Genomic DNA, 16,777 nt, shown 5'->3' with positions numbered 1-16,777 from the left:
CCTTTATTATTTCTGTGTGTGACAGTGAGAAGCAGCCATTCTCCACTAGAGGCGCAATAGTTTATTTTTTTTACTTGTCTTGTACTTCCGTCATAATAACGGTCCACTTCCTGTTTGCACGTCTGAGCAGAGAAGGCTGACAACTGAAGGTAAACTCAGATAAATATGAAAACCTGTCAGATGCACTTTATAACAGAATAACAGTAAATCCAGCTAAAGCTAATTCTGACTTGGTTTGATGGGATAGTAGCTTTGGTAAATATTTATCATAGTTTTACATCAATTAAGTGGTAGTTTGTGGGAAAAAGTACTAAGCTGTAAAACGGAATGGCCTTGTTTCAAGAAGCAGGTTTCATCCAAACTCAGATTGTTAAACTTGAAAAAAGGTTAACACGGAGTTTTCAGTTTCACAGAGAAAAGAGTCTGTCTCCATGGTAACTGAGTCAGATTGACAGGTGGATCTGCCCAACGTCTGCAGTGATGCGGAACTGTTGTGGTAAAGAAGGAGCTGAGTCAAAAGGCAAAGCTCTGGATTTACTGGTAGATTCAGGAATTCAAGCAAACACTATTTATGCAGGAAAGTACTAGGATTAAACTTGTCAATCATGAGTTTATTCTGCCTTTGTACATATAAATACCAATATCTTCTGCTAACTTACTCACCTCTGCTCTCTGCTATCCCATATAAATAATTTATAATCTAAATTAAATTATTAGTCGACTAATTTTGGTATCCATAAACCGATTAGTCAGCTAAACGACTAAAATAAATTAGGGGTGAGTTAAAGTGAAAGGCTTATTGTCCTCCCAAAAGCCCTCGATTGATTGGTTGGTTGAGTTGTCTTCTGATGTGTGGCTAGGTGAGGCACACAGCTGAAGGGGAGCATGGCGGGTGTCCCTGTACCGCTGGACGAGCACCAGGTAACAGAGTTTGACAGCTCGGGTCTGGAATGCACACTGCCCGCTTTGGTAAGTGCTGTATATTTCCTCACATCCACACCATTATCACATCACTACATTATCATCACACCATCACTTTACACCATCACACACAATCGGATTATCACATCATGACATCACCATCGCATGATCGAGAAAATTCTCATATCTTTCAGATCAAATTATCTAACGTTTTTAGTTGATATTAATACAAGGTTTCTCAGTTACATACATACATCACTATCACACCATCACATCACTGCATCACATTAATGTCACATCATCGCCACACCATCCCATCATTATATCACGTTACCACATTGCCACATTGTGAATTGCCTTTTCTGTTGTTGTGGTGGCAGTCACACATATGCACAAGATTAAGTCATTTTTTACTAAAACATTTACACAAGTCTTCAAAAAAAGTGAAAGTGATAGAAGTGGTTCCAGAATAATTAAATTTTGATTCTAAAAGTGTCATGACCCTTTCATTTGTGTGGCAGCATCCCAAGAGGATAACTGAGCGTCTCTTTCTGCCATACACCCCCCCACCTGCAGAGGGTTCTGTGGCTGAACTGGAGGAGTTCCTGGAGCAGGCCCGGTTCATCACCGAAGACCTGGAGTGGCTGCTGGCCCTGCCTCATGACCTCTTTTGGTGTCAGGTATCTCCACCTCCTCTATGACTCTTTAACCCCAACAGCTGTGGCGGTGGGCCAGTCTCCTGATGGCTCCTGCTGTGGATTTGTTCAGGCATTTCAATGAAACAGTGCTTCTTGCCTCTTAAAGGTTATAATATTGTTTCCTCATCAAAAACATACCTGGAATTGTGTTTCATTCATACGTTTAACACACCAACCCTGCATATTTATGTTGAGTTATTTTCCAAAACTGAAAACATTGCTCAAAGGAGTCAATTTTGTGTAACATAGGACCTTTAAGACCAGTGTGAGGCTTAAGTTCCACTGGTAGACAGTTCACCCTTATGCCCCCTTTACATGTTTCTCCAGTCCAGCCCACTCTTGTGTCCCTGTTGTAGGTGGTGTTTGATGAGTCCTTGCAGAGATGTCTGGATTCGTACTTGCAGCTGGCCCCTCGTAGCTCAGATGTGTCCGGCCTCCCCTCGTCTCCTGCCCTAGCGGAGGTCCAGAGTGCTCTGCACAGAGCAGTCTTCATGACCTTTCTTAGAATGGCCACTTACAAAGAATCAAAGGTGAGTAGTGTTCACAGTACAAAAATTATCAAACTCGATTTTGATAGTAAGGAATTCACTCAAGACCCGATACCGATTACAATAAAACAATGAAGAATTTTTTTTTTCTTTAAATACTCCCTTTTCAATAATAAAATGTAAGTTTCATACACAAAATAATAGTACCTTCTTTATCTTATTCATTCTGACAAAGCTCAAAATCACACCAAAACTTTTTAAGAAAGCTAAAATTTTAAAAGTGTTATTGTGACAGGCCTCATACTGCTTGATAGAATTGTGTGGAGCTCAACAGTGACCCTCTGCTCCATTTCCGGAGGTCAAATTTGCATTTATTTTTCCCATAGACTTTTCAAAAAATTCAATTATTAAGAGTTTAAAGGCATCGCAGAGGCTAACCAGCTTCATGCTAACTAATATCCATAATGTGGTTGTTTTAAGTCAAGAAAACACATTTAAAACGCAAGTGCTTTATTAACTTAGCAGTTTATAAAGTTTCAGAAACAGATTTTAAATTAAATTATGTCTTGTAGTCATTCATTATCACAGAGCTGATTAGCCCAGAGCAAGCTTTCAAATTTAATCTAAATTTCTCATTCATTTTTTACATAGACTTTCTTTAGACAATTTATTTCCGGAACCAGGGGCTGGGCAGTCATTGTTGAGCACCATTCTGGTCATCCCCTCTGTGTGTGTGATAGATGTGTTTTCTTGACACTATATGTCATTACATGAGAAAGAGAACCGTTGCATTTCCCTGAGCTGGACCTAACATAAGCCAACATCTGCGCTCTGTTCCTCCATAGGAACACTTTCTCACTGCATCGGCATTTAAGGAAATAATCTACGACAACTTTCTGTTTGACATTCCAAAGATCATGGATCTGTGTGTTCTCTTTGGAAAGGGAAACAGCCACCTTCTGCACAAGATGATCGGTAAAAATGTTAAATGAAAAGCCTTTAGAGAAGCATAACCTCTAACCCACTGATGGTTCTGTGCTCGCAGAGAACATCTTCACCCAGCAGCCATCCTACTATAATGACCTGGAAGAGGCCATTCCCACTGTGTCACAGGTATATCATTACTCTCTCCTCCAAAATAATGCAGACATATAAATTAAAACTTAACTGGCCAAAAGTGGCATCCCAGGTAAAGTGGTAGTTTTGCCAAGTAAGTAAATAAGTAAGACTGAGAAATTGTGCCACTCAGCAAGATGGCACTGTCAGGCTAGAATCATTAGCATTATTATGTGAGAAGAGACATTGTCTTTTTCCTTTGTTACTTTGTTTTGAGGCACAGCTTTTGGATAAGGTTTTTCTTTCCAACGTCTCCAAAATTAAGAAGAACCAGAAACAGTGAATCATTGTTTCCGGTGTCCTTGTTAAATATGTTTTGATCTGTTTTTGGGTCATAACAGTCCATCTCCACTCTGCATACTGGTACTTTATAAAGAGAGAGCTTGTGCCTGTAGGTGTTTGAGAGCATCCTGGAGCGCTGTGGCCTGCAGAGTGGAAGCACTGCAGCCGTGGAGCCGATGAAGCTGAATGCACACAGAGGGCCAGACCTCTCCAGCATGGTCCAGCAGGTGACGAGCCCGTTAACATAATGATAATGCAGTTACATGGTTCTAAGGATTATATTACCTATGACAGGTTGAATTACTAATTTTAGTAAAACACAGTTAAGATTGTTACATTTAAGACTTAACTAAACATAAAAAAAATCAAAATTTTTAGGCTTCTAATGCTACTTTCTGGTTAGAAATCATGACATCATGCTCAGGATTTACATTACTGTTAGCTAGCAACCAAGTTGTACACTGGGCGAAAACTCTTCCATTGTACACATGAATTTATATTTAACAAATAAAAATGTATGAAAACACCTTTTATTTTGTTGAAACAATGTTGAAAATATTGGAAAAAAAAATTTGTTTCTTTCGTGTAAATTGTGCCAAACATTTGCATAGAATCCTCCCAGTGTGATGTCATCAACATGGACCTCTTTAAATTAGGACTTTACTTCCTGTAATTTTCAACATAATTTTCAATTTTTCTTTGCAAATAGTTTTACACAAACAAAGAAGCTATCTTTTATATTTACACCAAATTTAGTCAAAATTTTTGATTCAACAGAACCTGTCATACGCACTTAAAGGTTTGGAGTTAGTGGGGTCGGGTTACATGTTGTTACATTATTATTACATTACATCACCTAATTTTCAAACCCCAGAAGGAGAAGTAGGCATTTTAAGGTGATATTGAAATGTTATGGCTTTGACTGCAATATTACACAGTGTGACATTACACTTATCTATCACAATGGAAACTAGCAGGAGGTGACATCCAGTTACAGCTAAGATCTGTGGAGAGGCAACCCCATTCATAGTAAGAATGCATGTTTTTCAAGGTATTTTTAGCAATAAAAACACCTGTAATTAAATAAATGCAAAATAGACAAGTTCAATGCCACACTGTGGAACATTCCTGGCAAAGCAATAACATCTCCATGGAGACAAGTAGGTAGCAAACATCTCATCAGAAAAGTTGCCTAATGTACCTTTAAATCTATCAAACATCAAATGTAAACTGGGACCAAAGCAGAGTTTATCATTATTAGATGCAGACAGCGTGCAGCAGAGTTTGTCACAAAGTGCTTTTTACCATTATCATTGTATGGGAAAAACAAAGCATTTACTCATTAACAAGAATAAAGTTTAGGTACACAACCAGTAAAAATTTGGACACAGCTTCTCATTCAGTGTTTGTTTTTTCTTTGTTTACTACTTTCTACATTTTATACATAGAGAACACATCACATATATGATAAAAGATATAAGGAATTATGTATGAAAGAAAAAAAAAATACTCCACTCAATATTTTTTTCATTTTATATTCAAGCCACCCTTTGCTTTGTTTAGTGGCAATGTGAATTCTTGGCCTTCTCTCAATGATCTTTATGATAAAGAATCCATAAGGATCGAGCTGCAGATGTTCAAAGTGCTTTGGACATGTACACAGGAGAGACAGGAGTTCATATGAGATAATAGAGATTAGTATTGTCAAAATTTCAAACTTGATTACGAAACTGAGCAATAGACTCAGAACCGATTCTGATACCAAGATGATAATCAAAAATGGTCTTTATAATAAATATTAGCTAATTCTTTTAAATTACCATATGATGTTATATCTGTAATCCCTCAGTCGTCCAGATAGTTTCCATAGTGGCCAGTGGTCTATGTCGTCTTGAACTTGGTCTGATCAAGATCATTCTAAAGCTAAAAAAAATAAATAAAAATAAAAATTCATTTCTGTCTTGTGGATGTAGCATTTTTAGTGTCAATACCTGCTCAAATGTGTGTGGTATCAATTAGTATTTGATTTTTAGTTCTTTTGATGCTATTTACCATGTTTGTGTGCAGGAATTGTCTGACCTGCTCGTGTACCTGTGTGACTCCACTAGCACCATCCATGCCTTCCTGGAGATCTTCCCACAGGCCTGCTCCAGCTTCTACTCCCATGGCTTCATCAGCAGGTGCACACAGACGCTGTTTCCACAGCTATCCTCACCTGCTACATTTTGATCTGCTTGTGCTTTGTGACAGGCTGAGCTCCTTCTATGAAAGCGCTGTGCCTGAACTGGAGAAGGTAGCCAGGAAAGCAACATTTGATGACAAAGGGTGAGTACTTGTTTGGGTTTAATCAGCCTCCCTCCCAAATCAGAATCAGGGAAAAAAAATTATCTCCATTGTCAATGAACAAATTTGCAAACTAGGAATTTGCTTTGGTGATGTGATGCCACATTAAAGCTGGGGTACCTGATTTTCAAACCATGAAGAAGTGAAGAAACATGTATTGTATTTCTCATAGAAGTGCTAAAGACACAGCACAATGTTGCTCCTGAGTGAATGACTAGGCAAAATGGGGCTTTTTTGCCAACATGCGCAAAATCTGAGGCGAAGGAAATGCAAAATAACAGGAAAAGAATATGCATCATGTGAAATGTACTTGTAGTGCTTGCAGATGTGGGTAGTACTCAGTTATATTTACTCGAGTACACTCACTTGACTCGAGTGACTTTAATGAAATTGTACTTCTTAAGAGTAGTTTTAGTTTCAGACCATGATTTTACATTTTGTTGTAGGTTGCTGATGGAGTTATGGCTGCGACTATCCCACTCGTGCAGGAGGATTGTGGACACAGTTCATCTGCTGCTGCACCACACCTGTCTCCAGCCCATTCTGGAAGGGTGAGCTCCACATACACACAACACACCAGCCATCCAATACAACAGACCTGGACATATGTTTTTTTGGTCGGATATTATTCTACACCCCTGCTATAGAGTGATATCCCTCAAGTAGGTTTCAAAACATATTAAACATGATCATACATTTTTTGTGTTTGTTTTATAGCATTTTAAAACAATAAAAAGGTAACATGGTGTTCTAAATATGTTATGTGTTAGCCATTAATACCCCATAAAAATGTAATGCCTCTCCTTTAAGCTAAATTACTTTAAAATGCAACAGCTTAGTTAGCTGTGGTAATAGATTTTTATTCAAGTTAGAGTAACAAAGAGGGCTCTTCTGGGCTCTCACATTACTGTGTATCAAAACATCATTCACATTCATATTGATTCAGTGTCTGCAAACAACCGACAACTATGGTTCAACAGTGTGCACATTGAACCTCAACAGAAGTACTGTTGCCTGAGAACATATTAATTGCCATATTATTTATTTTTACTGGATTAATATGTAAATGTAACTGTTACATGTGCTTTTTCTCACACAGGGGAGACAATATACAAAAGTGTGCAGAAGAGCTCCTCCAGAATTTCACCTCATTTTTACCTGAGAAAAGGTACTATCCCTAAGCTCGGTAAATAACATCAAAGTGCAGCATCTGTGGTAGTATGTGTGAATATTATTATTTTTTTACTCTCAGGTTTCTGTGCGACTACAATGAGCAGTTCCCCATTGTGGATGATATCAGCCTCCTGCAGCAGGCCCTCCCTCTCATGTATCCAGCTCAGTTATAACAGCTATAAGCATGGTGTGATTCTGTGTGAACTTGAAAGTGGAATGGAATGTTTCACGGTAGGGCGTTAAACTTATCTATCTTCCCTGAGATAAGCAGCTCACAAAAACACTTTATAATTGAATAAATGCAAGATAGAGGAGTTCAAAGCCATACTGGGGAACAAAGCAGGCAAAGCGATAACATTCCCATGGAAACAAGCAGGTGTTGGACACTCAATTAGAAAAGTTGCATATACTTTTAAAAGCACTGCCTATATATTATTTGGGCTTTATTTACTCAGCTTTAGAAACCATAGCTGTGGCATTTCCAGTAGAGTAACTATAATATTGTAAATGTGATTTGTCACAAAATGCCAGCATGGTGCAGTAAGATGCATAGTGAAGTAATGTGGGAGGTAAATCAAGCACTTTAATGATCAGTAAATGTTTAGTGAAGCTGCCTGAACTTTAAAATCACAGAGGAGCTTCTTGGAAGAAACATATTGAAGGATACAAGGTGGACAAGTGTTTTGAGCCTATAGAGCAGTGTGTGGCTCAAATCATTTACACCTAGGACCCCAAATGAATTTGTCGAATTGTCGAAGCCGCTCAAATCTTGACTGAAGCGAGCCTGCCAATCTGCACCATTGGCCCCTCCGACCACCAATAACACTCACACACCCAACTTTCATACAGTGACAGAACTTGGTCACACTCTAAACACTGAGCCCCTGTTAAACAAATTACCATATATAGTTGGACACCTTGTCAAAAGGTATTTTTTAATGAAGGGCAAAAATAAGTTTTCCACATAGGCTCAGTTAGGCATAAACATTTTTTTCTTTTAACACTAAATATGAAAATGTTTCCTGAGCCAAATGTGTTCAGTGATGAAACAAGGACATCATACCTGCTTCAGGGTGTGCAGAGTGCTGTGGACAGTATAGGGACAAGAAGACTGGAGGCCCCTGTCCAAAAGAGGGAAGACAGCCTATGGACGCTTACCCAACAAGCACAGAAAACAGAACTACAACCGGAGGGACAACCAAAACAACAAGCAGGGGGACAGCCAGCAGCACAGAACTCTGATGGTGCCCAAAAGAAACAGGTGAGTCACTTATATTGTGAAGCCTATTCAACTTCCAGCATATCGAAAAATATCAAAGGTTTAGGACCATAGATGTTTTAAACTGAGGTGTCCAAACTTCAGTCATCAGACCAGACAGACTTCTGCTAAACTGGCCCGATTAATCATAGGCACTACTTCTTACTGCAAATTTAATTCAACCATTATTACCTCAGTAACGTTGCTTTATGATACAGGCCTAAACATTATGTTTCAAGCCTGATTAAAGGCATGGTGGCTCTGTCAAAACTATGTAAAAATGCATGCAAATGCATGGCCCTCCGCTTCAAATATGTTTCAACATATTGGTGAAAAAAGTTTGGACACCCCTGTCTTAAACATTCTTGCACTTTTTTTGTTACACAGAAAGCAGTTGATTATATGGTGAAAACATCCAGTTTCATTCAATGGTGGTAAATGTTAAACAGTTCATTCCAGGCACATTTATGCAACAACCAGTTGCATCGTACAAAAGTGCACCTGCATTGTAAACTGCACATTTTGCTTTGTTACAGCATGTATAAAAATCTATACATTGGTGATTATGGACTCTAAGGTTGTTTTCACATATTGCTGTCTGTGGACCGACCCCAGTGCGCACAACATTTAGTTCTGCTTACTTTTGGGTCAGCCTTGTTCAGTTACACCGCGCATCATTCACCCCAAACACACACCATGAGCCACGTGAGAAGAGGTTGGCCTGAGGTCAGCCCACTCCAGAGTGTGGGTGGAGCCGCTTAGAGACCTCCTGTTACAAGCTCTCTCGGACCGGTCATTTACTGTGGTCCAGAATACGACTGTTGGGTTCACACCAGCCCAAGTGCACTGCAGTCGGAGCAAATGCTCTTTTATGTTGACAGTGTGAAAACAACCTAAGAAATCTAATAAGAGATGTGTTGGCAGGTGTGTTCACTGAGCACCGCAGAGCTGGAATCGCTGCTCTCCTCTGTCAAGGACCTGCTGCCTGATCTGGGGGAGGGCTTCTTGCTGGCTTGCCTGGAAGAGTATGACTACAACTCCGCAGTAGTCATCAACAACATCCTAGAGGAACGTCTGAGCCCCAGTCTGAGCTCGCTGGACCGCTCCATGCCAAGGTAATATGACTGCTGCTGCTGACAAAACTACCAAAAGTGCTCATCTCTTTCTTTGCTTCCTTCTCATTTCTTCTCCTTGATCTCCATAAGCTTAGAGGAGGCAAGGAAAAGAAACCACTGAGGAAACATGAGTGAGAGTTCAGGAGACAGACAAAATAAGACAGATAAAATAATCTAACTTTATTTGTCTCACAGTGCAGTTTGTATTGTTGTAACAGTACAATTACAGGAAGCAGCAAAGGATGTTTGACATGCTGCATAATTCTGAATTTGACATTAAAACTAATAGAAACATGTTCAAACACATTTATCCGATTTTAAAAGTCCTGGAATAATAATATAAGCCTAGGTTCTACTTTCACTACAGGGTCATTTTGGTCAGAACCAACACCTGAGGAAAGGCTGTTCCATTGACCCTCAGCTTGTGTCTCCTGCTGCCTGTGTGCCTCTGCTCCCCTCTGCTCCTCTCTCCTCAATGTGTCTTCTCTCTCCTCTCTCCTCAATGTGTCTCCTCTCCTTTTGTTCCTTTTTTCATCAAACAGACAAAAATGTATGAACCACAAATGTATCAAATATGTAAAAAATCTATCATAACATAGGATTACCAGCAGTGTGTATAGCTCACTAACTACTGGTCACCTCTAACGCTAGCTCAGTCTAGTCCTCTTAACTCAGCATCCTACACTTTCTGTGTTATATCCTTGTTGGCGTTAAAGGACTGCAATCCCTTTTTAACAAGAGATGTGTTGTCGCAAAAAAAAGCTATTGAAAATGTTTACAAATCTGTGGATGCTCCTTGGACCTGAAAGGGACATCAGACTTAACAGTCCTAGAGGGAATAGGAAATCTTAGGGCCCTCTCACAATTCAATATGATAACATTACATCATTGGACATTTCTGATATTATACCATGAATATTTGTGTACACCCCATATCCCGTGCCATCTATTAGGATAAATTCAGTATCCTGTGATATGAACATTGTTCTTGGCATACTATAAAAAGTATGTTGCCTTTGTGGATGGGAGTAATGTTATCAACATTCTTTTAAGGCACTGCTCTGTCTCAAGCTAGACTAATAGTTAGACTAATCTGAGCTTTGTTTTAATACAATATGACGAAAAGGTGTAATAGTGTTGTTCTTCTCCGTGTTTTAGAGTTCCCTCGGACCCACTGCCGGAGCTCCTTGACCACAGGTCCAATGTGTTTGACGATGATGAATTTGACATATTCCGACGAAACCAGGTGGACATGTCCCGCATCTGGAAGGGACGAAGGTATGAACTTGATGAGCTCTAATTTTTAGTGAAGACACAGAAAAAAAAGGTAACATGGAAGACAATCTGTTTAATCTGTTTTTGAAAAGACTGACAAAGAATGACAAACTGAATGCAATGATTTACTATGTATATGTAACTCTACACACACTCACTCACACACAGCTACCTCTAAAGTTACTTAGTTCTCCTTTAAACTACATACACCTTCACTAGAATGATTTGGATGCGTTCAGTCTAATAGTCCAGGATTACTAAAACATGTGTGAATGAAACAAAACACAGCTCCAGGTATGTTTTTGAGGAGGTAACACATTATATCATGGCATAAAACCCACAAGAATCAATTTTTGTGTAATATAGGACATTTAACTTAACATCTGCCACAGGAAAGGGGAAAGTGCCAAGGAGATGCTGAATGACAAGCGGCACATAGAGGACCAGAGAAAGCGGTACCAGTCATATGAGACTGTGGTGGATGAGGTGAGCCTAGAACCTGGAGAGAGTCTGGACTATGAGGACGAGTACGACGACACCTACGACATGAACCAGGTCGGGGCCAATGATCTGGACCAGGACAGCCTGCTCAGATGGAGGTATGTCTGGGTAGGAGGAGCCATGAGGGAGGCATGCGACCGTAATTCTGTGTCAAAATGATCATGGCCAAAATAATTGAGTTTAGCGATATGTTATGATACTCATTTGAGCAAGTATCAATACTAAACAAAGTCACATGCACAGGACATAGATGAACTTTCGAATGATCTTCAGCTGTATCACCACATAAATTAGTATATCCCCATAGACTACTATGGGACCACTGAGAGATTAGACAGATGTAAGGCCATGTGATAACATAAAAGTAAGATGTATTGTTTAATGCTGAAAGTCACATTCTATTGTCTAAAAGTGTTTTTAAATATCATCGTGATGTCATCGTGAGGCTACTCCATTAGTATCGAAATCAAGTGAAATTTTAGTTTTGTGACAACACTAGTTGCAATCTTAATGCAACTTTTGTAACTTTTTGTAACTTAACGTAACTTTTTTCTGCACAATCTGGTGGTCCAAAGGCAATTGGCTTTGTTGGCGATTATCACATTTATTCACATATCCTTTTTAAATAAATATTATTGAGGGGAGGTGGGCCCTGATAAGCTGTTTTCTCCTGCAGACCCTTCACTGTGCCCCAGATCCTCCGCCAGGGACACAGAGCTGAGGAAGAGGAGGAGGTGAGTGGGGAAGATACCGAAGAGGAACGTGGACACAATCAGGTGATCCTTCTCTCATATTGGTCTACAGTAACTTAACGCCACTGCTTGAACAGATGATGTCAACTCAAATAATGTGTGGGTGGAGGTAAATAGGGTGGAGTGATATGGTCAGGTCAGGTGATCCTTCTGTCTGTTAAAGTTTAAATATAACTTGTATTTTTATAAACTTTCAGAACAATGTGCAGCGTGACCAGTTTGTGCAGGATCCAGCAGTACTACGAGAGAGAGCTGAGGCCCGGCGAGCAGCCATGCAGCAGAGGAGAGGGTAAGTCTCCAAGTACACGGCCATTCTAAGCACAAGGTTCCAACATGCAGACTGTCTACAAGTCCTAGTGGAAATAGTGTCTTTAAAGGAACATATTGTGTCAAATCAACTTTGACCATGTTGTAAGTCCATTAATCATTAGATTCAAAATGTGCATAAACCAATAGGAAGCTATTTTGAGATAATGATTTCACTTGTGTATATTTGTGCTACCATGCAACCCTGAAGGACTTTAAGTCAAAAGATAAATATAATTACTATATCGACTTATCGTTCAATATAAAAGCTGGAACAATATATTTTGGGGCTCAGTATTTAACGTGTGTACTTTGTAATAATGGTGAGATTTTTGCCTTTTTTATGTACCAACGTAAAATTTGAGCTGTAGAGGGTTAAATAAATTATTTCTATCGCTAATTATCTGCTAATAATTTGTTGCAGCTCATGGCTTTTAATGTTATTGTATATTTAAAAATTGGTTTACTCGTTTGCTTTGTGTCAGTGGTATAAAGTAGTTTCAATCTTATCATTTATCACAATGTTTCTCTGTAGCAATATCGCATCGTTCAGAGTTTTTATCGTGACAAGCCTATATGGCAACTTAAAGTCTGAGGAGCTGATCCCTGACAAATACATTTAAGGTTCACGATATTGCTTAAAAAAAATGGCAAATAGTTATAAGTTCCAGCCTGAAATCATCGGAACATGAACGTAACCCAACCACTCTACTAAAGTGGAGTGAGGCCAGAACACAGACCTTTGTGTAAATTTAAAGGGTTCATATTATGCTATTTTCTGATCTATGTTATAATGTTGTTTCCTCATCACAAACGGACCTGGAGCTGTGTTTTGTTTTATTCACACATGTTTAACACACAAACCCTCTATATATAGGCAGAACTCTGCTCTCAAACTGAAAATGCTCTGTTCCACCTTGTGATGTTATGTGGTCATTCAGGAAGTGCTCTATTGTGTTTTTAAATTCTATACACCTTCAATAGCATCATTTAGATCATTTCTGTCCTGGAATTGCCAATCTCTACTGAAGAAAAGGTAAAAGGTAAAACTGCTGCTTCATGACATCACAAGGTGGAACAGAGCATTTTGAGCTTTGGAGATGTAGACAGACTTACTCCAGCATTACTCGAACATGGGTGTATGAAACAAAACATAACTCCAGGTATGTTTTTTGATGAGGTAAAAACATTCTAACATGTCTTAAAGCTCTCAAGAGTCAATTTAGCATAATATAGGACCTTTTAACTCTTCTCCAGGTACAGACCCGAACGTCCCAGCCATGTGGTGGGACAACCCAAAGGACAGGGCCAGAGCCAGGAGACGGTACTGGACCGCCGCAAGAAAGAGTCCAACAAGAGCCGCGGAGCCAACCACAATCGCCGTTCACTGGCAGACCGCAAGAAGAACAAGGGCATGATCCCTATATGACCCCTATGTGACCCCTGGACTTCTTTTGGCAGTCACCACTCCAGAGCTGTGGTGGTTTGCTTAAGTTGTGACCAAAGGACTGGCACATTCAACACTTGTTTAAACTACAATATGACTATAATAACAGACTATAATAATAAAAAATAAATATAATTATAATAAATTAAATGCATGTTGTCAAATCACTGCTGCAGTTGCTTTCCACCAGCAGGGCTGGTGTTTTTCTAATTCTAACTTGATTTGGTAGGATAGTACCTATGGGAAATATGTATCAGAGTTTTATATCAGTTAAGTGGCAGTTTGTGAAGAAAAGTTGAGAAGAAAGCACTGAGTTCTAAAACAGAATCCGTCTACCTACAGTTGAAACCAGAAGTTTACATACATTATATAACATGACACATACGCTTTTTTTTCCAACTGTCTAACATGAAATCAGACTCAACTTTTCCTGTTTTAGGTCAATTTAGAATTACCAAAATTATTTCTATTTGTCAAATGCCTGAATAATGAGAGAAGGATTTTTTGTTTACATATATTTCATTAGCATTTGATACCATCGCCTTTAAACTGTATGACTTGGGTAAATTGTTTTCCATCTTTCCACAAGCTTTTCACAATAGTTCAGGAATTTTGGCCCATTCCTCCTGACAGAACTGCTGAACCAAGATTGTAGGCCGCCTTTTCAGGTCTGCCCATAAATTTACAATAGGATTGAGATCAGGGATTTGTGATGCCACTCCAAAACACTGACTTTATCCTTAAGCCACTTTGTAACCGGTTTGGCAGTACAGCTTCAGGTCATTGTCCATTTGAAGGACCCATTTGCATCAAAGCTTTAACTTACTGGCTAATGTCTTGAGATGTTGCTTCAGTTTTTGCACATGATGTTCTTTCTATTTAATTTGTGGAGTGCACCAGTCCTTCCTACAACAAAATAACCCCACATGATGATGCTGTCACTGTATGTCACCAACACAAAACATCAAGAAAACTAAGCATGATTGTTTGCACAAATCTTTAATATAATCATGGCAACTATGTTTTAATAAAAAGTATAGTCTAACCTGTGATCAGAGGTGGGTAGTACTTAATTTACTTTGTACTTTTCTAGCAGCATACTTTTGCTCCTACTTAAGAGCACTGTTACGTCAATATAAATATTACTCGAGTAAAAGTTGTTTCCTCTTCCCACTGTGGTGTTCATATGGTCAACGTAAAGTGTTTGTCACTTGTAATGATCAGAACGTTTGCGATTTTTGCATAACTCCTTCAGATATAATGTAATTTTTACTCTGTTGACTCCACAGTTCTTTTGTTATGCTTGAGTACAATTTTTAGCTACTCTACCCACCTCTGCATGTCATTTTCATTATTAAAATAATTAAGTTTTAAAATGTATTAACTGTTTAACCATCTGTATCTAGACACTCATCACGTGACACTGCCGATAAAAACCAGAGAAAGCAGTGGATCATGTAAAGTTTACATAAAGGATAAAAAGTGAAATAAACACGGGAGATTCCTAGGGTCTTTACAGTTACATTTTTATTCATTACTTACTGGCACACTGGTAGCCAGCTGTTATCAATTCACCCCAGGGAAATCTTGTAGCATCCTGCACCCAGATATCATCACAATGTCCATCCCAAGACCACGCTGGCAGCATGCAGAGTGGCCACATTTTGGTTGCTGAACCACTGGCACCACAATTTACAAATGTTTTGAATACATTAGCTGTGGTTATTTTGTCCAAACCAAAGCTCACAAATCATGCCCTTGACCTACTTGTCCAGAGTGTATGTACTGTCTTAGTAATGACAAACAGGACAATGTCTCCCCCAAAACCAGAGCCTCCATCCCCAGCTCTGTCCATGATAATGCAGAGGCCCATGATATAGGGCAATCCTGGTGAGTGGAACATGCACTGGGGACAGCTCAGACGTCCTGTGAGCTGTGTACCAAGCTGCATAGTGCTTAGGAAAAGGCCCTGGGCTCCATACTCCTGACCACAGGTGGGTAGTACCAGTGCTTCAGATATGATTTAGTTTTTTCTCATTTTTGTGTCTGTCCTTAATTACATTAACTTTCATTATAAATCAGTATTGTGTCCCAAAAATGACTCTTTAAGTTACTCTTAGTAGTAGTAGTACTTTTTTCCCAAATGCTTTTTTACTTTTAAATTTTTGTAATTTCTTGCCCCACTATTTCGTACTTCTATTTGACTAATATTATTTTGAAGTAACTTTACTCTTCTTGAGTATGATTTTTGGCTACTCTAACCACCTCTGCTCCTGAAACACACATAGGCAGTGAAAATGTATTTAGTTACAGAACACTGAATACCAGCTTTGAAATGTAACATTTTGGTACATTGTCGAATCACTAAGTACTGTATTCTGAATACTTTCACATAGCGTATCATATTGGAGTGTAAAAAGATGATTGATCCCAAGAGTGTGAGAGAAGGTCTGGTCCGGTTCCTTATTCTTCTTACTGGACTGTGACCTGGAGAACTCTACATACATTTACAAAGCAGAACCAATACATTTGTCTATTTATGTTGGAAGTGCTGAGAAGTTATGAAGAAATTAAAAGAAAATTATCATAAAAAAATCTTTCAAATGCACATTTCAAATAGGTTAACATGTTTAGGTTTAACATTTACAATAATAAAATGTCTTTAAGCATGACTAGGATCCCTGACCGGCAGATGCCTCTTTGGGGTTGTGTTCACTCGGTTTGAAAGAAGCACTAGTATAAACATGTCACACAGCGCAGTGCCTCAGTCCAGGACACATCCATGCCCCATACAACAGGACGTCTTCACCTGGGGGATCTTTAGGCCAGTCCAGCTGCGCAGCTGTGGACTCCACTGTCAACTGTCTCTACACGCAGTACCTGTAACAAGTTGGTTTGGTGAATGAACATTTTTGTACCACCTTCCATGATTTTGTTGAAGTTAAGAGCCCTATGGAGCTCAGTAGTTACCCTGCCCCCTCCCCATTCATTTTTTTCCCATAGACTTTCTGAAATTGATAAAAAAAATTGATTACCGGTATATTAAAAAATTTGCTCAAGGCTAATCAGCTTTGTGGTAACTAATGACCACAAGACCTATAA

At 39.1% G+C, this 16,777-nt stretch overlaps 2 protein-coding genes across 2 annotated transcripts in view; one reads left to right on the top strand and one right to left on the bottom strand.

Moving 5' to 3' along the window:
- The window catches only part of ppil2 (peptidylprolyl isomerase (cyclophilin)-like 2), a 93,944-nt gene that overhangs the window by 57,084 nt on the left and 20,083 nt on the right, over positions 1 to 16,777 (bottom strand). The gene's annotated exons all lie outside the window — the stretch shown is intronic.
- Positions 101 to 13,789, top strand: ascc2 (activating signal cointegrator 1 complex subunit 2). Its single transcript, XM_033972353.2, has 19 exons — positions 101 to 149; positions 861 to 969; positions 1,443 to 1,601; positions 1,976 to 2,149; positions 2,953 to 3,082; positions 3,153 to 3,220; positions 3,619 to 3,732; positions 5,573 to 5,685; positions 5,756 to 5,830; positions 6,295 to 6,399; positions 6,948 to 7,016; positions 7,101 to 7,175; positions 8,063 to 8,282; positions 9,204 to 9,394; positions 10,553 to 10,672; positions 11,062 to 11,268; positions 11,847 to 11,946; positions 12,120 to 12,211; positions 13,486 to 13,789. The coding sequence occupies exons 2-19, from the start codon at positions 886 to 888 to the stop codon at positions 13,655 to 13,657; spliced, it is 2,268 nt and encodes a 755-aa protein (XP_033828244.1). The 5' UTR covers positions 101 to 149; positions 861 to 885; the 3' UTR covers positions 13,658 to 13,789.

This window comes from Periophthalmus magnuspinnatus, chromosome 9 (assembly GCF_009829125.3).
Source record: "Periophthalmus magnuspinnatus isolate fPerMag1 chromosome 9, fPerMag1.2.pri, whole genome shotgun sequence".
In the NCBI taxonomy this organism is placed as follows: Eukaryota; Metazoa; Chordata; class Actinopteri; order Gobiiformes; family Gobiidae; genus Periophthalmus; species Periophthalmus magnuspinnatus.
This window is presented reverse-complemented; position numbering and strand designations above follow the sequence as displayed.

Excerpts from the sequence above, each read along its gene's own strand:
- ascc2 (XM_033972353.2), top strand. The coding sequence starts at position 886 with ATGGCGGGTGTCCCTGTACCGCTGGACGAGCACCAGGTAACAGAGTTT. Across the intron at positions 2,150-2,952 it reads CCACTTACAAAGAATCAAAG|GAACACTTTCTCACTGCATC; the intron begins GTGAGTAGTGTT and ends GTTCCTCCATAG. Across the intron at positions 5,831-6,294 it reads GCAACATTTGATGACAAAGG|GTTGCTGATGGAGTTATGGC; the intron begins GTGAGTACTTGT and ends ATTTTGTTGTAG.